This window comes from Zeugodacus cucurbitae, chromosome 3 (assembly GCF_028554725.1).
Source record: "Zeugodacus cucurbitae isolate PBARC_wt_2022May chromosome 3, idZeuCucr1.2, whole genome shotgun sequence".
Lineage (NCBI taxonomy): Eukaryota > Metazoa > Arthropoda > Insecta > Diptera > Tephritidae > Zeugodacus > Zeugodacus cucurbitae.
This window is the reverse complement of record NC_071668.1, coordinates 29,657,695-29,684,879: the sequence shown is the minus strand read 5'-3', so window position 1 is coordinate 29,684,879 and position 27,185 is coordinate 29,657,695. Positions and strand designations below refer to the sequence as shown.

Below are 27,185 nucleotides of genomic sequence, written 5' to 3'. Positions count from 1 at the left end.
TACCCGTCGTGTGTTTATTTTTATTGCAATAAGTTAGGTTATATACATTTGGTGCTACTTTGTAAGAGTTTTGTCCGAGCAAGCGATCTGTTATGAAATTAATATGCGGGCGAGAACATTGGTTCCCCAGCAAGTCCGCGTAAAACGTTGTGTGCTGCTATGGTACCCATATCGGTGCGGGTGCGCAGCGTAGCGGAACCCAAATGTGGGACGAGCACTGAAAGGAGAGATGAAAGTGTTTATTAGATTATGATTCAAACACTTAGAAGAACTATGTATATATAATATATACTCGTATGCTCATTTTGCCTTTTTTTAAACTTCATAACCAAATTAGTTTAGCAAATATGGTTTTAATACGACAATTCAATAACAATATGCGTGTAGCCAAAAAGTAAAAGTCATTAAAGAATTTAAATTAAAATTAAAGAGAGATATACCTAAATAATTAAAATGTTGTGAGCATGTTAGTTGACATTTTGACCTTGATGATCAAATTCATTAAAAGTTTAACACATGGAAGTGAGAACAACTATATTTTTCCAAGTCAGCACCTATGACAACCATAAAGCGAAAGCAAAACTGATAAGATTGTGGCGCAGCAAAATAAAATAAGTTTGCTACATCAACACTTTGCTATCTGTTAAAAAAAATACAGGTAAACAGATCGCCATATCAACACTATCAAGTTCTAAAATTTTGAATTATAATCACTTCAATTTGAGTTGGTATATATGAATCTCACACGCATGGAAATTTTTCAAACTTTTCATTAAATCTTTTATTTTATTTAAACTACTTTACTTACCCAGATTTGGCAGACTCAACAAAGGATCATTTGAGGGCAGTGGTTCTGGTGTCATTACATCCAAGCCGGCAGAGAATATTTGATTTGTCTTCAAGGCCTCGTACAAATCCTGCTGGTTCACAACACCTAAAAATATATCACAGAATTAATGTATGGATACACAAACACATCGTCGGGTCTTACCTCCACGTCCAATATTTACCAGCACGGCGGTTTTCTTCATTTTACCAAAAGCGGTGGCATTGAATACACCAGCGGTCTCTTTAGTCAGAGGCGAAGCAATGATAACGAAATCACTCTGGGCAAGCATAGTGTCAAAATCCACTTTCTTGGCGTTGTACTCCTGCTCGATTTCCTCCGACACACGGCGGCGTGTGGTGTATAAGATGCTATCAATGTCGAAACCGGATAGACGTTTGGCGATCGCTTGTGCGATACCACCGAAACCAAAGAAACCCACTACCGAGTCACGCAAATCCTGACCCAACATCCAGTTTAGATGGTAGCTCTCCCAAGTGTTACTGTGATATGGATGTGAAATAAATAGATGAAGAAATAAATATAAGAATATCAGAACTCACGTCTCAATCTTCAGTCGTCCTTCGTGGAAACGGCGCGCTGCTGCCAACAACAAGCCAATCGCTATGTCAGCAACAGCCTCATTGAGTACGACAGGGGTGTGGCCGAGAGGTATCTTGCGTCGCTTAATCTCTGGCACATCTACATAATCAATACCAGCAGACATGGTGGATATCGCTTTCAATTGTGGGCCAGCGGCATCCAAAGCCTCTGCATTAAGTGGTTCGTGATCAGCCCAGAAGAAGGCGTGCACACCCTTAGCTTTCTCCAAAATTTCCGAACGCTTTGGCGGAACACTCTGGCACACGATTACCTCACAGTCGCGCGACAACAATTCGATAGCCTCTTGTGGCACTTCAGGGTGTGTGACCAAAATTCTGAATTTTTCTTCTCCGCCGGACATTTTGCCTTTGTTTTTAGAAATTGCGTTGTCAGCCGTTGTTGTTGTGACGATGGAGATGAACAGCAATGCGTTAATTGAGAGTTGAAAAATAGAAAAATGCCGTGTAAACATTTTGCGTATAAAAAATAAAGAGTTGTTCAAATAGGAAAAATTAAAAATAATATTCCCCAAGAGAACTAAAACAGGTTTGCAAAACTTAAACATTCACTTGAAAAACCGGCTTTCAAATAAGTTCGCGATACTCTCACTTACAAATGCCTCTAAGCTCTTGCCTGGTTGTTGTACCGCAACGGTGAGAGACAAAGCGCATAATTTTAGCGCCCAATAATCGGCTCTGCTGCGAGGCAAACATTGCTCTCTGTGGAGATGCGTTGCAACTGGGAAATTAACAACTGCTAGCACATTGCTCAAGCTGCGAGCACGCGAGCTTTTGATCGCTTCAAAAGTTCTCACTTCTCAGAGAGCGAATTTTCTGCACAGATTCTTATCAAAGGGCTTGTCTATTTTATCAGGTGCAACAGTAAATCAGTTTGTTCTTTGTAATGAAATGACTTGAAAATTGAAAAAGTGATGCTATTTCATATCGAATATTATCGATTTTTATTAATATTGGGTTTGGAGGAAAAAGTTTACTTAACACATTCTCAAATTATCAAGTTTTTTTTTGCTAGAAATTTTATTATAAGAAATTAATGAGTTTTTATATATTAACTTATGGCCCAATATTTAATCGATTAATTAATTTTTTTAGTTAGAAATTTTAACCTCATTCGCCTACCCAAATAATTATTTTGAAAAATTTTACATCACAGAAAATAGTTAGTACGACTTCACTGTGCGCGAGACGAACATTTCAAGTACTCTCTTTTGTAACACTTTCGTACTCACCAATTAATTTGTATTTCTATTTTGTTCGCTCAGAATTTATATTGCTCAACACAAGCTGACTTTGCTGCCGCACGTCCAGTGTTCTACTAAATTAGTTCGCGCAAATGTTAGCAAGTTTATAATAAAAGCGTTGGAGATTACAATTTCACAAAATTAATTGCATGCGGAAGGGGGTGGTGCTTATTAGCCACTTTAGATAACATGTCAAAACTTATGTACACTTTATGCCTGGGTGATATAATGTGAGTATGTATATAATATGTGGGTTCACATCTGTATTATAGTTTGGAAATAATTATCACACTTATAATCGTATGCTTTTGATTACTTTTTAGTGTCAATTCATTCATTTTTAGAGGGTCAAATGACAATGTTTGAAGTGAGTGATTTATGTTAAGTCATTAAGTCTTTTGCGAAATTCATATGAAATGCAAACAAGTTAGAGTAATCCTGCGTTAAATCATGAGAAGTCACTTATGCAACTCTGAATTACTTGGAAATTCGAAACTGCTTTGGAATTAAAATGCAATAGAAATCTTAATTACTTATACTCGTAATGAAAATTCCTACAGGGTCGCATTAAATGTTCAATTGAAATAATTTGTTATATTATTATGTACTATATATATTATTATATGAAAATCATATTTATCACTGAATGATAAGGGCTTCGTCTTATGAATATGGGTTAAACCCAATTTCGATTTGATAGAAAAAAAACTTCCGAGTTTTTGCTGATTTTCAAAAGTCCACATGATGTTCTCAAATGTTCTCACAGCAATGAAAGCTAACACAAAGTTTTATATTAAATTCCAATCCTCCCTAATTATTTACTTTATATGAAGATAAATGAGTAGTCATTCCTTGCATTTATTATTTCAACACCTAAAAGCTTTTCCTCGAACAATTTTGTTTTAAATGTTGGCAATACTATTAGCTTTTTCTGCATGTCAACAGTTAAATAAGCTCTCTGTAACAGTTAAACTTCAAACAATGTGCATTTTTATACTCTCGCAACAAAGTTGCTACGAGAGTATTATAGTTTTGTCCACATAACGGTTGGTTGTAAGTCCTAAAACTAAACGAGTTAGATATAGGGTTATATATATCAAAGTGATCAGGGTGAAGAGTGGAGTTCAAATCCGGATGTCTGTCTGTCCGTCCGTCCGTCTGTGCAAGCTGTAACTTGAGTAAAATTTAAGATATCTTGATGAAACTTGGCACACTTATTTCTTGGCACCATAGGAAGGTTGCTTTCGAAAATGAGCAAAATCAGACCACTGCCACGCCCACAAAATGTCGAAAACCGAAAACACTTAATGTGTCATAACTAAGCCATAAATAAAGCTATGGAAATAAAATTTGGTATGAAGGATCGCACTATGAAGGGGCATATGTGGGTGTAATTTTTTTGGGGAAGTGGGCGTGGCTCCGCCCCCTATTAAGTTTTTTGTACACATCTCGCAAACTACTAAAGCTATATCAAGGAAACTTTCTAGAGTCGTTTCTTTTAGGTACTACCTTATACAGGCCAAAAATGGAGGAAATCGGATTATAACCACGCCCACCTCCCATACAAAAGTTAGGTTGAAAATTACTAAAAGTGAAAAACGTTAGAAACACTAAATTTCACATAAGAAATGGCAGCTGAAAGCTGCACACAGATTTTTTTACAAAATGGAAAATAGGCGTGGCGTCGCCCACTTATGGGTCAAAAACCATATCTCAGGAACTACTTGACCGATTTCGATGAAACTTGGTTTGTAAAAGTTTCCTTACATCCCAATGATATGTTGTGAAAATAGGCCAAATCGCTTCACAACCACACCTACTTCCTATATACCAGAACTTTGAAGACGATCTGAATCGTTTACTTTACAATATATAAAGTAAGCACTAGTGAAGATATCCATGCAGAACTTTGCACAAATACTACGTTTATAGTGTGGCAGCCCCATTCTAAAAATCGCCGAAATCGGACCATAGGTTTTTAAGGCCCCATATATCGAACACGAGGACCTCGGTGCTTCTAACCTAATATTAGGGTTTCCAACTTTCAATGGACTTTATATAATATATATGACGAATATGTGGGTCAAATTGTGTATTATATAATATTAATTAAGTTAAATAAATAAATTGCGAGAGTATAAAATGTTCGGTTACACCCGAACTTAGCACTTCCTTACTTGTTATTATAGACTTTGTACCAGCTCCAATCTTTTGATTTACGATCCAGTTAATTAGGTGTGACGTTCAACAATTCTATCTAGTTTAAAATTGTTGTTACCTTATTTAATATAAAAAAATTGCCTTTAGACAACTTGTTCAAATTATTTTAACAAGTCCAGCCGTTCGACTCAATTTCGAGATGATTCTTTTACTCTTAGTTTAGACAATGCATTAAGAGAGATGAGGAATAACTGAAGTTATTTCGAAGATGAATATTTTTTTATATAATTTTCAATATACATATGTACATAAATATTGTTTCACAGTTTTTAAAGAATCTTATACGAAGAGAGAGTGGCGAGAAAGAGATTTGCTTTATATAAGAATTGGTATAAATTAAAAAGTTTTACAATAAGGTGTCGATTTCACTTCAATTATTTGAAATGCTTCAACGTTTTTTCGATTATGACGATCTTTTGAAGAATTTGAACTGAAAATCAAAGTCAAAGTTTCTCGAGAACTGTTGAGATGAATTTCATTCGGGCAGCATAAAATTAATTTCACAACATACCGTATCAGTAGCAATCCGAATTTTTTTATCACAATATTTTGACCTTCACAACTTTTGGGACTAATCTAATGCGTGCTCTGCGTCTAATCACAGACACGTTTCAACATTCAAATGAAGTACAACAAATATTCACTAACATGAAAATCTCCTGGTCACACTTATCTGCCAAGCATAGTATCTATCCAAGCAATATCGCCAATTCCATATCGTACTTTCTACGAGTGGGTACTTAAGTCGAAAATGTTGTATATTCAAACATAATACAAAATTTAATATCAACATTTGATAACAATGTAATTTGTGTCTGACGCGAAGGGAAAAAATTAGCTAAATTATTAAATATACAGGTACTTATATGGTATATTAGTATACAAGAATTTGGTAAAAATTTGTAGACAGATCGATTGGATACAAAAGACTTTAATGGGACGGGAGGTGAGCTGAGATTAATTTGTCTTCTATTCGGCATGCAGGAATGTATTAAATGAAGATTACCACTATTATGTGGTCTAATTAAGTTATGGAGATAGGGAGTGGTAATCAGACATTTATTCATAATAGGCCTTTAGGCAGCCCATTGTGACTCTGTCGGGACTAGAATGCCATCACACCATCATGTCCTCTCTGAACCATCCTTTGTCTTGATAAAGTTGTTCAATTCAAAATGTTTTGTAAATGCAACTTCGGAGACAAGAAAATCGTGACCGCTCTCAGTGGAAATTATGTTCAATAATATAATTGAAATTTGTTCAAACAACCGAATCCATGAGTGTTTGTTTCAGATTTTTTCGTAATTAATTTACAATTAATCGCTGAGTTATTTGTAAGCACTAATTCAATATTTTGTCTAGCCATTTGTGCCCAAATGAGCTCATATCCGTTAGCACAAAGCAATTTCCGTCCGTTTACTGGCATTTGAAGACGAAGCAACGAGCAGTTTTGGTGCTTGAATAGGGGCAGCGCTCCTCTGACACTATCTGGCAGCGCTGCTCTCCCAGTGCCATTTAAGCGCCATTGAGTAAAGCTGTACACAAGAAAACACGCTTTATCTCAGAAGGTGGCAAGCGTTCGAAATGTCAATCAGATTTGCATAGAAAGCACCACATTTGCTGCCGAATTTGCGACGTGCGATTCCAGAGAAAGCACAAAATGCACTAACATCACGAAAGCAAATGCGCTGCATTCAGTTGGATCCGAAGAATTACGCGAGTGGATCTTGGAGGAAGCACAAGAATAGCAGAACACAATAATCAAAAAGGCGAAATCAAGCAGACAGCAGCAGAAGTCGTATGCCATCTGTCCTGTCTCTGTCCGTCGTAGCAATCGTGTAACTTAACCTCAGGGAAACATATCCATATTATTAGCATCAACATGAGTTAGCAGCCCAGCCAACCACATGACTGCGTTCTGTTGTCTATACCTCTGCTATGTTTTATCTATGCCACAACATCTCCTACTTGGATCCCAATGCCGTTGCGCTCGTTCCCCACTGAAGCCGCGTGGGCGTACACCGGTCACATGGGAAATCCCCAACTGGTATTTTCAATAGGCAATCAGCCGGCAACGCAAGCAAAGCAAGCCACCAGCGTCAATCACAGAAAAGGGGCCCGGACCCATACGTCGACTGTGTGGAGAAATACAAAAACAACGCAGCGCCAACAAACGCAATGGAATGAATGAATGGCAGTGGAGTGGAAAGACGAACAAAAACGGTTGTTGAAAAAGAAAAAAATACCTTCAAAGCGAAACAAAAAAATCCCTAAATTTTATAAGCAAGCAATGTGAGATGTGGGGGAAAACGGAGAGTGAACCGAAGTATGAACTCCAGCCAACAACCAAGAGTCGACAGCTGCTCTTTTTGTGGCTGCGCTGTGGCGCAGGGGAAGCGATGGCGACTGGTGCAGGGAAGCAGCGGAAAGGTGCATGAAGGTCGCATAGGAATGAAACGGAGGAATGAGAACAAGCATGTATTTATGCATGAATGTACTCACATCTGGAAACATGCGCGATAGCCTGGCGTGAAAATCAGCACGTGAGTGCTTTGTGTTGGCGACACAACGGAAGTACATAGGTGCCTAGAAGAGAGAAGCTGTGAAGTAAACTTATCTATAGAGGTGTTGAGAGGCACCGTTTCTGCTAACTTCTACGTTTTTAGGTAGACTTGCATGATGAAGTGATAAAGTTATTAGAATTTCGTATAAAGTTCACACGAGTCACGAACTGGTGGAAAAATACACTGAATGGCAAAAATATCCCAACATTAATTATTAAAGAAATGCAGTTTGCACATATTTAGCCTCTTCTCATCTAGATCAAGTAAAAAAACAATTGACAGGGGAGAAACGTAAGATTCTCCCACAAACTGAAGGAACCAATAGTGAGAAGAAATGTTTAGTAGCACTAGCTAAATGTATAAAGCGAAATTTGAACTTGGCCGACTTTCGGCAAATTTAAGTTATTCTTAAAGGTGGCGGAACTTCATCTGTGATATTACAAAATCGGGCCAATCGACTGGCCCAAAACGTGAAATTATCTGTTCATCGAAGTTTCTCTCAGTACATCCATTTATTAATGTGATGAGTGGGAAATGAAGCCTTCTTGACGAGACCAAATATCGCCGAAATCACGAGATCACAAACCACACCAAACCGTTGCTTTTTCGGGATCAAATGGCAGCTCTTGAATCTCTTCAGGTTGTTCTTCGTTCTCCAAATGAGGTCATTTTGCTTGTTTACATACCCATTGAACCAAAAACGAACCTGAACAGTATTTGGCTCGAAAACGTGGGAACTTCTTAGAACTTTTCAAGAGCGCTAGGAAAGGTCGAGCAGCTTCAATTCTTGCACAAGCTGTATTTTGTACGCTTTCAATTTAAGATCTCGACGTAAAATGTCCCAAGTTGTCGTCCCATACGTCAGTCCGAGTTGCTACGAACGGACTACAGTCCGAGTCTCAAGATAGGTTACGGTGTTGCGAATAGTACGCTCAGTAGGACGATCATGTTGAACATAACTTGAGCGAAGCGCGCAAAACGCATTCTTTACAGAACATGAGCGTGATCGACACACGTGTGTTCTGTCAAAAAGGGCTATTGAAAAAAGTACCTCCACTTGGATCACCCGATATAAATACTGATATGTTGAATTACTTGTTTTCCTAAAGATACATTTATAGAATAATTATAATTGGAAAACTTTAAAACTTAAATAGCTAGTTGTAAATGTCTATCAAATCAGCCCTGTTATTCATTGCTAAATTTCCAGCGTAGGCCTTACGCCAATTGGGCTACTTTGTTGCAAAGTTTTTTAGGGTAACCCCGGGGTGAAGTAAAGAGTAGTAACGCTATATAGAATAAAGTAAAACTAAAAAAATGGAAAATGAAATAAAATTAGGCGCAACAGGAAAGAACCACATACACATAAACATATGACTTCAAAATATTTACATGAATGCGCAATGCTTCAAGTGCGTACATTTATACAAACACACATTTGGACATACATACATATGTTTGTGGCTACACATTTTGTTCACTGAGGGCGAATGACAAACTGCAATGGCAATGCAAAGCAACAACTGCGCTCTGGAGCTGATGAAGTTGTAATGGAGTGGATTGAAGCTATTACTGCCACACTTGGGGTGTTGCCGGGCGCATTTTTTGTCTGCTTTTACAGCGCGGCGACAATGAAAAATTAGAAACACTGCACTCTACTCGAGTACACACACCTACATACGTGCGGTTTTCATTTTAGTGGCGTCGCGCCGCTGACAGTGCGACATACGCACCGACGCGCCCGTGCTTGGGCCGCGCGCCACCATTGCCGACAACCGCTTCGTCTGAAGGCGCACTTCTACTGGTGGCGCTGACAATTCGGTTGCTGGAATAGTATGTTGCCCTGTTACCAAAATACGATGCGTCATTTTGACTGACGTAACCCGGACAGCTGTCAATCGTCGGTACAATCGTTGGCAATTCGTTGGTTGCACTTCTTTTATTTCCAAACGGAGCGGTGTAATACACCACTGCTTGCTCGACTAGTTGGTTGGCAGGTTGGTGGTTTGCTGGTTTAATAAGCAACCTAAGCCGTAAGCAGTACCTTCACTACGTGTCGGTGACGTACGAGTGGCGACGCGCGACAATTTAATGGCAACACAAAGTGCCGCGCGTTCACTGACATCGCGGACGCTTCAATGCGTTTGAGGTGTGAAAATTAGGTAGCCACTGAATTTCCACCGAATTATTGGCATGATTGAATGACTGACTGTTCATTGTCGCTGTTAAAAGCAACGGCACATGCTGCTTAACCGAATTGCCTGACACACCTAAACGCGACACTAGCGCAGCACGCGTGACTTTCAACACTTAATTGTATATAATTTAGATTTAACACAGGAATTCATTAATTATTTTGTGTATTTGTTCACAGTTCAGCTTGCACACCGAATTTGTTGTTTTGCCGCGCCAATGTTTGGCTACGTGAACCTGTAAGCGTTGTCGTGCAAAGCAACGCTACGCCACGCGACGCAACGCAATGGAACGAATGCGACTGTCATGGCGTCATTGTCATCGGTGCGGTTATAATAGCAAGCACTCAGAAATGTAGAGAGGCATAGCGCGACACCAGCATAACCACCGTTGCCACCACAAAAATGAAATAATCAAACACTTCAACTTCCACTAGCGGAGCTACGAACTCAGCTGAATGGAGACAAGAAATACACACACAAATACACACTACATACAGAAACACTCTTACGCGGTTAAAATTCATATATAGGTACATAGATAGCAAAACATCAGCATAGTTGTAATGAAAGACAAAGCATCGGAGCACATTTTAGAGTGAAACATGGAAAGAGCTGCGAATTAGCGAACAAACTCAACTTAACGGCACAGTGTGTTAATTCAGTAATGGATTAAGTATCTTTGAAAAGAACTTTAATGACAGTAGCAAGTGATTAATAAATTTTCAGTATTTGAAATTACTTAATCGGACATTGCTGTACAAATTTTTCATAAGCGTTATTTATGCTTAAATGTAAGTTTTTTTAAAGAAACATACTTTGTAGACTTAGTTGAAAGTGATTTTGATTTAAACGTTTCGCCATCATTAAAGGAAAGAAAATCAGCAATTTTCAGAAAAATTCTTGATTTTAATATATTTATAAAAATTATATAAGGACTATTGGAGGATGGGATCATGTGTAGAAGTTCACGCAAGTGAGGAAAGTTTTTGATTGTCATTCACTTGGGAGTGGCCAGAAACGATTCTTCTCCACATGGTTCAAGCAGCTCACGACTTCCGGTTTTAGACCAAGTATCCTCTGGGTAGCCAACAGACATCCGTTTGAAGGCGAGCTAAAGTGAGAAGGCGAAGCCCGCTTATGCGGTTGTGCGTAGGGCTTGGGACCCACCACATAAAAACGAAGTACCAATGAAAAATCTACGAAAGCCTCGGATGAGACACCCCCCTTTTGATGACGACCCCTGCAAACGTTTTAAGGATTATGATATAAGGGCATGCACCTGGAATGTCCGGACCCTTAATTGGGAAGGTGCCTCTGCCCAGCTGGTTGATGTCCTCATACGACTCAAGGCTGACATCACCGCCATCCAAGAAGTGCGATGGACGGGACAAGGACGGAAGAAGGTGGGTCCTTGTGACATCTACTACAGCGGCCATATAAAGGAGCGCAAATTTGGTGTTGGATTTGTGGTGGGAGAGAGACTCCGTCGCAGAGTCCTGGCATTCACCCCGGTGGAAGAACGTCTTGCCACAATCCGCATCAAAGCGAGGTTCTTCAACATATCGCTGATTTGCGCCCACGCCCCAACTGAAGAGAAGGACGATGTGACCAAAGATGCTTTCTATGAGCGCCTAGAACGCACCTATGAGCGCTGACCCCGCCACGATGTAAAAGTCGTACTTGGCGATTTTAACGCCCAGGGTGGGTAAAGAAGGTGTCTTTGGCACAACAGTCGGAAAATTCAGCCTCCATGACGAAACATCGCCAAACGGCCTGAGGCTGATCGACTTCGCTGGGGCCCGAAATATAGTCGTCTGTAGTACCAGATTCGTTGTGATAGACGGAAGACATGTCTCCTGTGTTTTAGACGTGCGTACGCTTCGAGGACCAAATATAGACTCGGACCATTATCTGGTCGCAGCGAAGATACGCACCCGCCCCTGTGCAGCAAAGAATGCCCGTCAACAAACACAAGGAAGGTTCGACGTCGAAAAGCTGCAATCGCAACAGACAGCCACGAAATACTCTACTCGACTTGCACTCCTGCTCTCTGAGAGCACTCATCAGCATCTCGGTATAAGGGAACTGTGGAACGGCATCTCAAACTCACTGCGTACCGCTGCAGCTGAAACAATTGGTTTTCGGCAACGACAAAAAACAAGCTGGTACGATGAGGAGTGCCGTCTCGCAGCGTTGAGAAAACAGACTGCCTACCTCGCAACGTTGCAAACGACCACAACACGTGCGGGATGGGATAGATACCGAGAGCTAAAGAGGGAAGCGAGACGCATTTGCAGACAAAAAAAGAAAGAGGCCGAAATGCGTGAGTACGAAGAGCTTGAGAAGCTGGCAGACAGAGGGAATGCTCGAAAATTTTATGAAAAAATGAAGCGACTTAACGAAGGTTTCAAGACCGGAGCACCCTCATGTAGAGACCAAGGTGGTAATCTGGTAACCGATGTCCAGGGCATACTGGGATTATGGAGGGAACACTTCTCCGACCTGCTGAATGGCAGTGAGAGTACAACACCAGGAGATGGCGAACCCGATCCCCCAATCGATGACGATGGAACAGATGTTCCATTACCCGACCATGAAGAAATTCGAATAGCAATTACCCGCTTGAAGAACAACAAAGCAGCGGGGGCCGATAGATTACCGGCAGAACTATTCAAATACGGCGGCGAAGAACTGATAAGGTGCATGCATCAGCTTCTTTGCAGAATATGGTCGGAAGAAAGCATGCCTGACGATTGGAATCTCAGTGTGCTCTGCCCAATCCATAAAAAGGGAGATCCCACAATCTGCGCCAATTACCGTGGGATCAGCCTCCGAAATATCGCATACAAGGTTCTATCGAGCGTATTGTGTGAAAGACTAAAGCCCACCGTCAACAAACTGATTGGACCTTATCAGTGTGGCTTTAGACCTGGAAAATCGACAACTGACCAGATATTCACCATGCGCCAAATTTTGGAGAAGACCCGTGAAAAGAGGATCGACACACACCACCTTTTTGTCGATTTTAAAGCTGCTTTCGACAGCACGAAAAGGAGTTGCCTTTACGCCGCGATGTCTGAATTTGGTATCCCCGCAAAACTAATACGGCTGTGTAAATTGACGTTGAGCAACACCAAAAGCTACGTCATGATTGGGAAGGACCTCTCCGAGCCGTTCGATACCAAACGAGGTTTCAGACAAGGTGACTCACTATCGTGCGACTTCTTTAACTTGATGCTGGAAAAAATAATACGAGCTGCAGAGCTAAATAGAAAAGGTACAATCTTCTATAAGTACGCCGATGATATTGCTATCATCGGAAGCAACAACCACGCCGTTTGTTCTGCTTTTTCCCGCATGGATAAGGAGGCGAAGCGAATGGGTCTGGAGGAGAATGAGGACAAGACGAAATATCTCCTGTCATCAAACAAACAGTCGGCGCATTCGCGTCTTGGCTCCCACGTCACTGTTGACAGTCATAACTTCGAGGTCGTAGATAATTTCGTATACCTGGGAACCAGCATCAACAACACGAACAATGTCAGCCTCGAAATCCAGCGCAGAATAACTCTTGCCAACAGGTGCTACTTTCGACTGAGTAGGCAATTGAACAGTAAAGTCCTCTCTCGACGAACCAAAATCAAGCTTTACATGTCGTTTACCATTCCCGTCCTGCTTTACGGTGCAGAAGCTTGGACGATGTCAACATCAGATGAGACGACACTAGGAGTTTTCGAGAGGAAAATTTTGCGTAAGATTTATGGTCCTCAGAACATTGGCAACGGCGAATACCGCAGACGATGGAACGATGAGCTGTACGAGTTATACGACGACATTGACATAGTTCAGCGAATAAAAAGACAGCGGCTACGCTGGCTAGGTCATGTTGTCCGAATGGACGAAAATACTCCAGCCCTGAAAGTGTTCGATGCAGTACCCGCCGGAGGAAGCCGGGGAAGGGGAAGGCCTCCACTTCGTTGGAGGGACCAGGTGGAGAGCGACCTGGTTACACTTGGGATCTCCAACTGGCGCCGAACTGCGAAGGAGAGAGAGAGGTGGCGCACTATCGTCGATTCGGCTATAATCGGCTAAACGGTTGCAACGCCAATCACATACATACATATAAGGACTATTAGTAAACATAGACCAAGAGTAGGAAAGATTACTACAATTGATTACGTACTTAGAGTGTTTTTTCTCAAATAAAAAAAATATTTCTTTATTTCATATTCCATATTTTTCAAGTATTTTATGCTTCAAAATTCGTATATTTTTTATAGTACTTCATTAATGTATTGTGAGGTATGTATGTACATTTTAATTCCGGGAAATGGCCAAGGTTCATGGTCATGCATATGCCAAAATCAAATTATAATAGCTTTATGGGAGTTAAAAACGATTATTTGTAATACGTAAAGTATTTTGTACTATGTTTTAGTAGAAAATCAGCGGTATTCGCAAATATTTTTGGGATTTCACAAGGACTACAAATATATTATACAGACATTCATTATATAAACATATTAGCAATGACATTCTTAGTCCATATCAACCTACTGTACAAAAAATGCTTCCCTATCACTGAGATTATCGTGAGCGCTAGACTGTGTGCTGCTTGAAATGGGGAAACCAAAGCCGTGGGGAGCACACAAAAGTGTGTTTCCCTTTTTGTTGGTTTTGGAGAAAGTGAGTGAAACAAACATAATACAGAAAATAACCACGAAAAATGAAACAAACGACAGCCGCTCCATAAGCGGAGAAAGCACACACCAGTGTTTGGAACTCACAATTGGGGGAGAAGACAAATGCTAAAGATGAAGGAAGGCAAAATTGCGCGCTCAGCTGTGCAGTCGCTATATCTACATTTGCATGAGTGTGTATGTGTTTGAAAAAATGTAGAAACCTGCTCAGTTAGCACTCATAGGAGAAAGACAACGCTGCCCGTACGATAAAACTGAAATGCAAGAATTGCTTACAAACAAAGGTCAAGCAGCCAAACACTGCACGACAGCTACATACATGGCATGCATGCTCGGCGCCTCGTTCGAAACCCTATACGAAACAGAAGTGTGTTCGCTCCTCTTCAGCGATTGTAAGCGCACAGCAACAAAATATAGACAGCATGGTAGACGATGTAGGTACCGCAAAGGTAACCTAAAAGTACCCCTAGATTATCTAGCAACATTGAGGCAGGTCCCTCTACACGAAATATTCGATTAGGCGCCCAAACGCATGCAACAAGCAGCCGCCGGTGACTCGCTATGTTTGGCTGAAGAGCGAAAGCGAACCGACGGCACCAATGCAGAGGTTTACATCGGCGCAACGATAGGTACCAGCGTGGTAAACAAGAACAACATGCAGCCAACGCAAACGATATGCTTACTCAGTGGTATGCCAAATCGGAGAAAGACCGAAAGACCAGCAAGAGTATCACATAAATATGAAGGCAAAAGCGTAGCGACGAAAGCAGAAAGGCAAAGCGATGGCAGCAGATGAGAAGGCATTGGAGCAGCTCCTACGCTCACGAATTGATAGTGCTCATGTGTGTATGTGTGTGTATATAAGAGTGTGTGTGTGACTAAACCACAATTTCCGCGCTCACACATCTGTGCAATATGAGAACAAGTGAGGAGCGAGTTAACATTTACATTTCATAGCAGAAGCAGCCCAATTTAACAGTGGGGAGACACAAACAACAGAAACAATGTTTTGTGTTTGCTGTTGAGCAGCAGAGAGAAATGCTTACGTTTGAAAGAAGAAATATATTGATTTGCACAAACTTTGATGTGGCTTGCACAAACCTGCTAACTGTGAATTAAAGATAATTTAAGAGTTTTAAATTAATATATGAAATTTCGAACTATATATGTTGATATTACCACAGTCTAATATTACACACAGTGTACATACACTTTAAAATATAAGTTTATAGGAGCAACAAAGAATGAAGCGTAATGTTTACTAGTTTAAAGAATTTTTAAATTCAACAAAGGCCTTACAATATGTCTATGCTTATAAAGAATATAAACACTGGTTATTTAAGTAAAGGCAGCTATTATAGTAGTGTCTTTCAAGCAGAAGTGTCTGCCTTTAAGATCGCTATAGATGAACTGCTCCGAAGTGCAGCCTACATCAGGGAGGTGAGTATTCACACCGATATTAGAGCGGTAATTATGGCGCTAGGTTCGCTGTATGTGTGATCAAAGTTAGTTATGGAGTGTCTAAGATTACTATCGATAGCTTCAAATTATTTCCCTATACACTGAGATTGAAACATCTCGGCATCTATACATTTGGCTAGTTGGAATGCCCGCCTCATAAAACTTGTGAGAATTCTTGTCATCACAATGGAAAGGATCTCCTTTATCCGTCCAAGTGGGACTCTTCGTGATACTTGTCGCGATGGTTATCCTTTAACAGTAACCTAAATCAACCTATATACTGCTAATATGGCATAGATTAATTAATTCAAGGGACATTTTTTTGTATCTTACTCAATACTATTAGGAAAAGCTGGGGTTATTTCGTAAAACATATTAAATATATAAGCAACTCAAAAAGAGCACCAATTTTAAAGGACATCATTCAAGAATGAAAGAGTCTACGTAAGCAACACAAAGAGTCACACGAATACCAAAAAAGTAAAGATACGAAGCAGTTAGATATAGAGTCATATATACCAAAGCGATCAGGGTGACGAGTAGATTTGAAATCCGGATGTCTGTCCGTCTGTCCGTCTGTGCGAGATGTAACTTGAGTAAAAATTAAGATATCTTAATGAAACTTGGAACACCTTGGGGCACGGAGCGGGTTGCTTTCGAAAATGGGCTAAATCGCACCATTGCCACGCCCACAAAAAGTCGAAAACCAAAAACACATAAAGTGTCATAACTAAGCCATAAATGAAGTTATAAAAGTAAAATTTGGAATAAGGGATCGCACTAGGAAGGGGCATATTTGAGTTTAGTTTTTTTGGGGAAGTGGGCGTAGCCCCGCCCACAAATCGGTTATTTATTGGAATAAAACTTTACACAAATAGTACATATCATCTCTGACTTCACTTGTGAAAAAATTGTCGAAAACGGACAATAACTTTTCAAGGCCTCAGATATCGAACATGTTGAACTCAACGCCTAAGGGTAAATTTTAACCGAAAATTTGGGTAAATCTCTCAGATAATTTAATGTAATTCAGAGGAAGTTGTTTTCTGCTAATAGTGTTCTGTTAAAAAAAAATATTTAAAATCATAACATCTCAGTCAGTAACAGCTCCCATATACCTAATAATAGGTCTTTCAAAAATACGGTGGGCTTTATTCCGCATATATGTATTGGTTAATATGTGAGATATCTTAGCAAAATTAAGTGGGCGTATATTGGATATAGTGTACCCTGCTGGTGAAAATTAAAAAATTACCTCAGCCCTCATATAGTATATATTACGATTTTCCTTATTCTATTAAACCTTATGCCGAATTTATGGGTAAATTTTGTATGATTGTAAGTTTCTTCAATAAATTGCGAACTTCTCTAACTCGAATCACCATAATCTTCAAAAAAAACTTCTAGTTAGAGAGACTACGAATTATAGAATTTTCATTAAAACATATAAATCTTCAAAAAGCTGGAAAATATAGATTTATACACAGTTTTATTTATTTGCATCGCATATAGTTTTATGTGCATACGTTAAAACATGTATTCTGTAATTTTGTTTGTTGCAGATTGCTATTATTGGCTCTGGACGTCTATATCCCATGCCTTTGTTAGATGATTTATGCAATCCATATGTGTAATATTATATTTTTTGTTTGCCTCCGACCAATATAGGACTCTTTTAAAATTCTACCTCTATAGTATAATTTTAAATTTTGTATTATGTCCTGACCAAAAAGTTCGATTTATACTCTATTGCCTCTTCAAGAGTTCGAGTTATAGAAATTCGAGTTATGGAAGTTCCACTTTATAGATACCGACTTAAAAAATCGAGTTTTGAGATAAATGCGTTTAAAGTTGTAAAATTCAAACTAACTTGACATGATGGGCGGAACTTCCATAGGGCCCATCTCTTAGAATTTTACTCGAATCGATTGGATATTTTTGGATAAACTATAAATTTAAACAATTTTTAAAATTTTGAAACGCACTTAACCCTTTAAGGGGAAGTACAATGCGCAAGAAAAGCCCAGTTCTATTATTCGGATTGTTCGAATAAGTTTTAACTTTTAAGGCCATACCATGCTATGTATTAAAAAATGAGAAATGTGATGAGCACTGACTTTTTCACGAAGCATAAAGTGTTCGCTGTTGAATATATGCTACAAAATCTATGAACGGGTTAATTAAGATAATAATTTAAACTTTATGTCGCAGTCAGGGTGGGTAAAGAAGGTGTCTTTGGCACAACAGTCGGACAATTCAGCCTCCATGACGAAACATCACCAAACGGTCTGAGGCTGATCGACTTCGCCGGGGCCCGAAATATGGTCGTCTGTAGTACTAGATTCCAGCATAAGAAAATCCATCAAGCTACTTGGCTGTCCCCGGATCGAATCACTCGCAACCAGATCGATCATGTTGTGATAGATGGACGACATGTCTCCAGTGTTTTTGATGTGCGTACGCAGCTAAGATACGCACCCGCCTCTGTGTAGAAAAGCGCACACGTCAACAAACACAAGGAAGGTTCGACAACGAGAAGCTGCAATCACAACCGACAGCCGAACGATTTTCTACTCGACTTGCACTCCTGCTCTCTGAGAACACTCATCAGCATCTCGGTATAAGGGAGCTGTGGGACGGCATATCAAACTCCTTACGTACAGCTGCAACCGAAACCATTGGTTTTCGGAAAAGTCAAAAAAACAGCTGGTATGATGAGGATTGTCGTCTCGCAGTGGAGAGAAAACAGACTGCCTACCTCGCAATGTTGCGATCGACCGCAACAGAAAGCTGAAGAGGAAAGCGAGACGCATTTGCAGACAAAAAAAGAAAGAGGAGGGGAGATCCCACAATTTGCGCCAATTACCGAGGGATAAGCCTCCTCAACATCGCGTATAAGGTTCTGTCGAGCGTATTGTGTGAAAGACTAAAGCCCATCGTCAACAAACTGATTGGACCTTATCAGTGTGGCTTTAGACCTGGAAAATCAACAACAGACCAGATATTCACCATGCGCCAAATTTTGGAGAAGACCCGTGAAAATAGGATCGACACACACCATCTCTTTGTCGACTTTAAAGCTGCTTTCGACAGCACGAAAAGGAGTTGCCTTTATGCCGCGATGTCTAAATTTGGTATCCCCGCAAAACTAATACGGCTTGTAAACTGACGTTGAGCAACACCAAAAGCTCCGTCAGGATCGGGAAGGACCTATCCGAGCCGTTCCATACCAGACGAGGTTTCAGACAAGGTGACTCACTATCGTGCGACTTCTTTAACTTGATGCTGGAAAAAATTATAAGAGCTGCAGAGCTAAATAGAGAAGGTACAATCTTCTACAAGAGTGTACAGCTACTGGCGTACGCCGATGATATCGATATCATTGGAAACAACACTCGCGCCGTTAGTTCTGCTTTTTCCAGACTGGATAAGGAAGCGAAGCGTATGGGTCTGGTGGTGAACGAGGACAAGACGAAATATCTCCTGTCATCAAACAAACAGTCAGCGCATTCGCGTCTTGGCTCCCACGTTGAAGTTTGAAGTTGTAGATAATTTCGTCTACCTGGGAACCAGCATTAACAGCAATAACAATGTCCGCCTTGAAATCCAACGCAGAATCACTCTTGCCAACAGGTGCTACTATGGACTAAGTAGGCAATTGAAAAGTAAAGTTCTCTCTCGACGAACAAAAACCAAACTCTACAAGTCCCTCATCATTCCCGTCCTACTTTACGGTGCAGAAGCGTGGACGATGTCAACATCCGATGAGACAGCACTAGGAGTTTTCGAGAGAAAGGTTTTGCGGAAGATTTATGGTCCCTTAAACATTGGCAACGGCGAATACCGCAGACAATGGAACGATAAGCTGTATGTGTTATTCGACGACATAGACATAGTCCAGCGAATAAAAAAACAGCTGCTACGCTGGCTAGGTCATGTTGTTCGAATGGATGAAAGTACTCCAGCTCTGAAAGTATTCGATGCAGTATCCGCTAGTGGAAGCCGAGGAAAAGGTAGACCTCCACTCCGATGGAAGGACCAGGTGGAGAGGGCCTGGCTTCGCTTGGTATAACCAATTGGCGCCAAACTGCCAGAAGGAGGGATACGTGGCGCGCTGTTTTGGACTCGGCTATAACCGCGTAAGCGGTGTCTACGCCAGTCAAGAAGAAGAAGAAGCATTAGTTTAACTTCCTGAAAATTATAGACTCATGATTTTACTAAAAATCCTTGCTTATGGAGGGTCGTATAATAATTTTGTGAAATAAATCATGCTCTGTAAAACGTTATTATCAATAGAACCATTTTCTCGATAGGCTTCGTTAAAGAGCTTGTCTTTTAGTAGGATTATTTTCTCTACTAGTTCGGTCTAATGTAGCCTAAGTAATTTATAGAGATCCTTTCCTTTTCTTTTTTAGTGGAAATTTCCGCATACCTTACAAACAACAACCACAATCTTATTAAATTTATTGTCAAACCTACGTCATATTTGTGTAAGTTAAGAAAGAGGCGAGAGGTGGAAACTATGAAAAAACGGACAGCAGCCGGCTCATGGCTGGAAGTTATGATTGAAGCGGGCGCATAGTGGAAGCCAGATTTCATGACGGTGGCCAGCCAAGTAGACAAGCCGTCTCTAAGGAAGACTAATACGGCTGTGCGCGGCTGTCGATAGGCATTCGTCACTAGCTACTTGTCTCCAACAACCGGTCTCCATCCACACCAAGCAACATTGTTAGCTGTGCAGTTGGCCGGATAAATAAGCAAATGCGAGTGCACGCCCATAATGCCGTGTTAAGTAGCTGGAAAAATGCCGCTCACATTACACGCCACTTGACCGACGTCGCTGCAACAACACATCAAAATACACATAAATACTCATAAATAAACATTAAAAATGCAACAGCAACAACAACAGCACTCGACGGTATCTATGTGTACGTGTGTATGTGGAAAGGCATAAATATTTGTTGGAATTGCAGTGGCGCGTTTGAAATACTAATGATTTGATCGTTGGCCGTTTGGGCTATTAGCTGTTGGCCATTTGGGCTGTTTGCTGTTGGTGTTGATGTTCGCCGCTGGCAGTTGTTGTTTGATTATTTGCTCATAATAATCACATGCTAATCACAGCAACTGGAGGAAAATTATTATGTTGTGACGACTTCAGAGAACTGTTTCGCCTGCGCTACGGCGAATCAAATATTTGAAAATGTGTGATATATGGGTCAAAATCGTTTTGAGTCTGTAGCCGTTGCATTGCGTGAAAGTTTCTCAGCAATTAACAGTGCATCTTTATTATAAACGCTTTTGCCTCTTTCTTACTTCTTTTCGTTTAATATAATTCAAGTTTTACTCAAGAATTTTGTAGTTTTTCATAGTCATTGGTGGTACATTTATATTCATCATAATCTTGTATTGCTGGCTACTTATCGAGCATTCCATTGAAAAAAACTGAAACACTGAAGAAAACCAATCGATCTGTGCGATCCAAGAATTATTACCGATTTGGTAGTCTTGTTCCTTAGATTGGAGTAGCCGTAGAAAGTATGCCTTTTAACGGACTGATGGCGGGACATTCGCAAAGAAAATGCTCCAGCGTCTCGTCATCCTCCTCGCACGCCGTGCAATCTGCCGATTCTACAGGTGGACTCTTAGAGGTAAATGTCCCGTGATAACCTCTGTGGTATTATTTATCTTTCCTAAAAGGATTAAAGGAGCTGAAAGGTATGGGCAGCTTAATACTAGCTGCCCTTGAGCGGGAAAACTCATCCACCTTTTTATTTCCGGGTTTATATTCCACTGAGTCTGCTTCTGCTAGTCTATTGAGTCTAGCCTCGTTGCGTGTTCTCACATTGTGAGACTTCTTATTAGCGCAGCGGATATCCTTAATTGCAGTCAGTGTCAGTCAACTTATCGCCTTCTCTTAATCTGATACTCTCGAACTGAAAGACCGAATTGTAGTCTTTTAGTTTGAAGTTGATTTCTATATGTGGATTATTACAGAAGAAACTCGCTCTTGTGCAGATTTCACCTTTCGATCCTATCAATAATAGTAACATTGACCCATACTTCTCTGCTGGGGAAAGTAAACATTGCGTTTATCTCCCCACCATTCTTCAGTATCCGATCGCAACACATTTTTATATTTTCGTCCATAACAGCCTCCTCTGGATATCCCATAGACCACACTCATAGAAATAAAACGATTTAGAATTTTCATATAAGAACACAAACGAAGAAAACTTCATTTGATTTCGAGTTTCCTAGTCGGAATCGAAAAGATCGTTGTGAGTTTGTCCATAGCGATCAATTATGCAATATAAACTACCAATAAAGGAACTGTACGCTAGAAACCGTTGTTTCAAAGCGTGATCGGGATAACTTAACAAAATAAAATTAATTAGTTCGTTAAGTGCAGCGGCGAATATTTTTATACTCTCGCAACAAAAGTTGCTAAGAGAGTATTATAGTTTTGTTTGATGTTGTTAGTAAGTCATAAAACTAAAGAGTTAGATATAGGGTTAGATATATCGAAATTATCACGAGGACGAGACGAGTTGAAATCCGGATGTCTGTCTGTCCATACAACATATAACTTGAGTAAAAATTAAGATATCTTGACGAAACTTGGTACATACATATATTCCTTGGCACCTTGAGAAGGTTGGTATTGAAAATGGCGAAAACCAAAAACTTATAAAGTGTCATAACTAAGCCATAAATAAAGTTATAAAAGAATATTTGGATATAATTTTTTGAGGAAGTGTGCCCCGCCCCTAAATCGGTTAATTGTATATATCTCGCAAACCAGTAAAGCTATAGAAACCAAACATTCCGCATTCGTTTCATTCAGCGTTTTTTACAAAATACAAAATGGGCGTTTATAGGTCAAAAACCATATTTCAGGAACTACTCGACCGATTTCAATGAAATTCAGTACATAATATTTTCTTGAACCCCTGATGACAGGTGTGGAAAATGGATGAAATCGGTATACAACCACGACTACTTCCCATATAACTCAATTTTGAATTCCTTCTGATTCCTTCACTTTATAATGTATACATAAGGAACCGATGAAGATAGTATAATAAAACTTTACACAACTACTATATATCATTTGTGGCTTCACTTCTGGAAAAATTACCCTCAGCCCACATATACCATTTATGGAATCCTATATAATAGGATTTTATTCCGTTAAATGGGTCACCTTGTGTGTTATCTGAATAAAATTATATTAATAAATTGCGAGGGTATAAAATGTTCGGTTGCACCCGAACTTAGTTACTTTTCTTTTCACTTATATTATTGAGTATGACTTATGAAAGTAGCTGAGGCTGCTTGGCGATCGCATCAACATCTACTGCGGAACTCAAGCAATTTTTTGCACATTTTTCAAAAACAATCATTAGTAGCGAAAAGTTGCTTGCCTTACGGACCCATGTCTACGGTTGAGGAATTTTAACTACGAAAAAATATTATGTCTATGGAAGGAGGTAGCCGTTACATTTCGCTTGCAAAAGGCACGTTAGGGAACACACACATTTTTATATACATACATTTGTACTTATAGCTAATATTGTTTGCCCAATTAACAACTAAGAGCCAACGTGACACAATTTAACTTCGTTGTCGACTTTTTATTTTTCGATAAAAATTTCTGCATTTTGTAGGCATTTAACATTTTTTACATATACAGTGGAACTTCTCTAACTGGAATCACCATAATCCACAAAAAAACTTCGAGTTAGAGAGACTTCTAGTTATACAAATTTTCATTAAAACATACTGTAAAATATAGATTTATAAACCGTTTTATTTATTTACTTCGCAAAAAGTTTTATTTATATATAATACATTAAAATATGTATTCTCTAATTTCGTTTGTTGCACTTTGCTCAGTTTGGCTCTTGACGTCTGTATCGCCTGCCTTTGTTAAATGATTTATAAAATCCATTAGAGTAATATCATATTTTTTGTTCGTCTCCAAACGATATAGGAACTCTTTTAAAATTGTGCCTAGATAATACATTTTTAAAATTTGTATTATGCCCTCGTCGAAAAGTTCGATTTATGGAAGGAAATGTTTATGAAAATTTACTTCTATTGCCAATTCAAGAGTTCCAGTTATGGAGATCTTCGAGATCGAAAAGTTCGAGTTATTGCAGTTCCACTGTCTTTTAGTTGTAATCAATGGCTTCGGCACAATATGACGCCATAACTCACTTCCTTATTTCACCACCAGTCTCCCCTTGCCCGACGACCAGCCATTTGACTCGCCTGTTTCAAGCCGTTGTGTACGAACGCGTAAAGTGGATTGTTGTGTTAACTTCGGATCAAAGCCTTAGAGCGGGGGTATTCCGGGAGCAAGGCATGCGTTATTCCACTACTCGACTACTTTTTGCTTTTGGTTATTGTTTTCGTGTTAGCTTTGTGCTTCTATAAATATTTTCAGATGTTGCAAGGTAGTCGCCAATTTTGGGCATTCGCCGATAAACTTGTCAATAACAGACTTACTTTTGTCAGTTTGGTTGTGTTAGAAAAATCTACGTGAGCGTTGGTCATTTATTGCGCTGCTTGAGTTTTTTGCAAGAAATTAGATTGAAAGTGGGTTTTCCATTAAATGGGGTTGAGTAAGCAACATTTGTGTGTACAATTTTGCGATTTTAAATTAAATAACATATGTGATAATTATTCCTATTCGTTTTGTAATGAAGCTACATACTAAACAATCATTTCACTTCTGGAAAGTATGTGCTCATTCGTACTAGCTCGTTTAGATATTACCCCTTCACTCTTTGCTTTATAACCCTCAGGTTCATATTTATGTTCCTGAAATATACGGTTTACTGGTTGGACGCGCTACGCCCAAGTGAGAAGCATTCATGCTAAGTTAAAGAGTAAAATGGAAGCTAATGTTAGGTTAAAAATTCCCGGTCATCACAAAAGTTGGGAAAGTTCCCTCTACTAAATAAATAGGTTTGAACTACTTAACAATTCGAAAATTTACTCACCTCTTACTTTAATGTCTGAGCTTCCCAGATCGTAAGCGACCGAGCCAATTACAACACTGGCTCCTTTGTGTAGCCTTTGCCACCTCTTCCTTATGTCGAGAATAGCCAGAATTCTCCGGCACCATCCTCTAGTCTTGCGGTGACGATATCACCATTACTGAAACTAGGGAGAAGAAAAAAATTATGTTTATTTCTAACCAACAAACAAGCTCTGGTTCTACCTGTATTGCTGGCCATCAACAGTTTATAGGTCCTTGTCCTTAACCCCGAGATCTCGTGGATTAGGACAACGTCGGCTTCGTCTCATTCTAGACGAAGCAAAAGCTTGGCGGAGGCCGCCTTTGTGTGTTGCTGGAGGTTAATCTGAAGGATATTCATCCTGCAGAGTGCTCTCTAGAAGTGCGAGTTCTGCACTAAAGTCAAATCCGACTCGATCTTCATCGTACATCCGCTCGGGACTGAAGTCGGATCCATCAATTGACGATCCGTCCCCAATGCTTACGGTATCCGAAAGAACAGGGTCGGAATTCATGCCCATTTGTGTCTCTTCTCCCTTATCTTCCTGTACTTCTGGTGACTGCGGGTCTTCCGCTGTATGTTCCATCGGGAGGACATTCAGAACCACACTCTCGAAGCCATAGCTTATGGCTCCTTTTGTGTGCCTAAGCGGACCGAGTGATTCCTTGTTTAGGAGTATCAGCGCTTGCCGATATGGTTGCGCTGTCTTCTCCAGCCTGATCACCCTCCAATCGTGAGTGGGTAGAGAAGGATTACAATAATGCATAATCTCTTCAATTTCTTTAGGTGTAGAGGGTTCGGCTGGGAGCCAGACACGAGCTCGAGGGCGCACCGGGAGATCTGATTTGACCACTGCCTCGAGTCTTGCACCCTTCCAAACTTCCCCCACCCTTACAACTGCCTCCTTATAAAGGGATGCGGACCGTTCGTCGGAACATTTAATCAATTTGTGCAATCCGTGATGCCAACCGGCGCTCTCACACTTAGGAGGTGGCCCAGGGTTTCCTTTGACCACCTCCATAAAAACCGCAGATATAGCAGCCGCTACTTGCTTCCATTCCTCTCGGGAGATGGCTCCATCTTCCCTGCTGCGATCGTAGACACCAAGTTCTACTGAACTACCAAGTTGAGCGATTTCGCTAGACGTTGATGCCGCTTCAGTACGTGGCTTTTTGCAGATGGAGGATTCCCCCTCATTTGACCGCTGCCGTTTTACTGAGGAATGGATCACATTGGACTCCGCTTTCTCGTTGTCTCCACCGCTCAGCACCCTTTTGGCCCACTCCAGTGATCTGGCATGCCGCTCAGACTCCTGCTCTGCTTGTTTTTCCCCGTAGCGTTCTAAAATCTTTTTTGCCATACGACGATCCGACCTCAGCTTCCTAGCTGCCGTCACAAACCTTTTACCGGTTCCCTTAGCATGTGCTAGGTTCCCTGAACTCCCCGTGCGCCAAACGGAGGTTCCTCTGCTGGTGCTGGCGATTCCGCCTCGCACTCCAGCCCCACCTACAATTTCTGGCGGCAGATTCCTACCGACCCCTACTATCTTACCGCCTCTAAAGCCTCGCCGCGCCTGCCTGTTTCTAATATTACCTTTTACGGAGGACGATTCCGTCACTCTGGGAAATGGCATCCCACGTGGAACATTGTCCGATCTTCTATAGGTCGGTTGCGACCTACGTTCTTCTCGTGCGTGTGTGTTTTCATTTTGTTTGTAATTATTCATGTTTATTAGGGTCCCCACTCAGAGCCGCTATCCACCAACCGGAAAGGTAGTCGCCTTTAATGGTCCCAAGGTTATCTCATTTACGAGGCCAAGGCGAGGGTTGACGCACGCCCTTATGGGGCAATGCGTTCAGAGCCGACCAGCGCAAGTAGGGAGTCATCTCAACCTACACCTACCACACCAACTAAATGATGACGAGTGGGGAACGTTCTCTAAGGCCTGCCAGGGTTTTAACGGGACGGAGACAGTCTCGGCATTAGCCCGACAGCCATTTCTGCAGCGTGTCACCACTGCATACTCAGGTGACGGAATACCTAGACTACCAGCCCAGGGTTCAAACAATTCATATAATAGTCCAATTCAAAGTCCGTGTCGAGCATATGGTCAATGGTCCGTAAGAGTTAGAAGGCCGTGAAGGCCGCAGGTCATTTAGCGTTACCCAGGATGCACCGCGCGGAGGCGAACCTGCTTTACATCCCTCAAGCGTTGTTGGTTTCGTTATAACTACTTTACTGGATTCGCAAAGGAGCAAGCTGATTTATGAAATTAGTAGAATTGAATTAATTTGTACATTCGTCATGAAATTGTTTAAGAAGATAA

At 40.6% G+C, this 27,185-nt stretch overlaps 1 protein-coding gene across 5 annotated transcripts; it reads right to left on the bottom strand.

The window, feature by feature from the left end:
- Positions 1-6: 6 nt before the first annotated feature.
- LOC105215328 (glyoxylate reductase/hydroxypyruvate reductase) lies at positions 7-27,062 on the bottom strand. 5 transcript variants are annotated; one of them, XM_029042319.2, is made up of 6 exons: positions 25,063-26,406; positions 24,842-25,004; positions 1,390-1,795; positions 992-1,329; positions 809-934; positions 7-217 (listed from the first exon to the last, which is right to left on the bottom strand). In XM_029042319.2, the coding sequence occupies exons 3-6, from the start codon at positions 1,788-1,790 to the stop codon at positions 99-101; spliced, it is 984 nt and encodes a 327-aa protein (XP_028898152.1). In that variant the 5' UTR covers positions 1,791-1,795; positions 24,842-25,004; positions 25,063-26,406; the 3' UTR covers positions 7-98. The 5 variants fall into 5 exon arrangements, 4 of the variants coding, with proteins under 4 accessions (XP_028898152.1, XP_011187478.1, XP_054083889.1 ...); XM_011189176.3 differs by lacking the exons at positions 24,842-25,004; positions 25,063-26,406 and adding an exon at positions 2,679-2,820; XM_054227914.1 differs by lacking the exons at positions 24,842-25,004; positions 25,063-26,406 and adding an exon at positions 2,043-2,174.
- Positions 27,063-27,185: the final 123 nt, after the last annotated feature.

Coding starts and splice junctions, on each gene's coding strand:
- LOC105215328 (XM_011189175.3), bottom strand. CDS start 1,901: ATGTTTACACGGCATTTTTCTATTTTTCAACTCTCAATTAACGCATTG. Junction 1,330..1,389: donor GGACGACTGAAGATTGAGAC/GTGAGTTCTGAT, acceptor TCCATATCACAG/TAACACTTGGGAGAGCTACC. Junction 935..991: donor GGTAAATATTGGACGTGGAG/GTAAGACCCGAC, acceptor ATATATTTTTAG/GTGTTGTGAACCAGCAGGAT.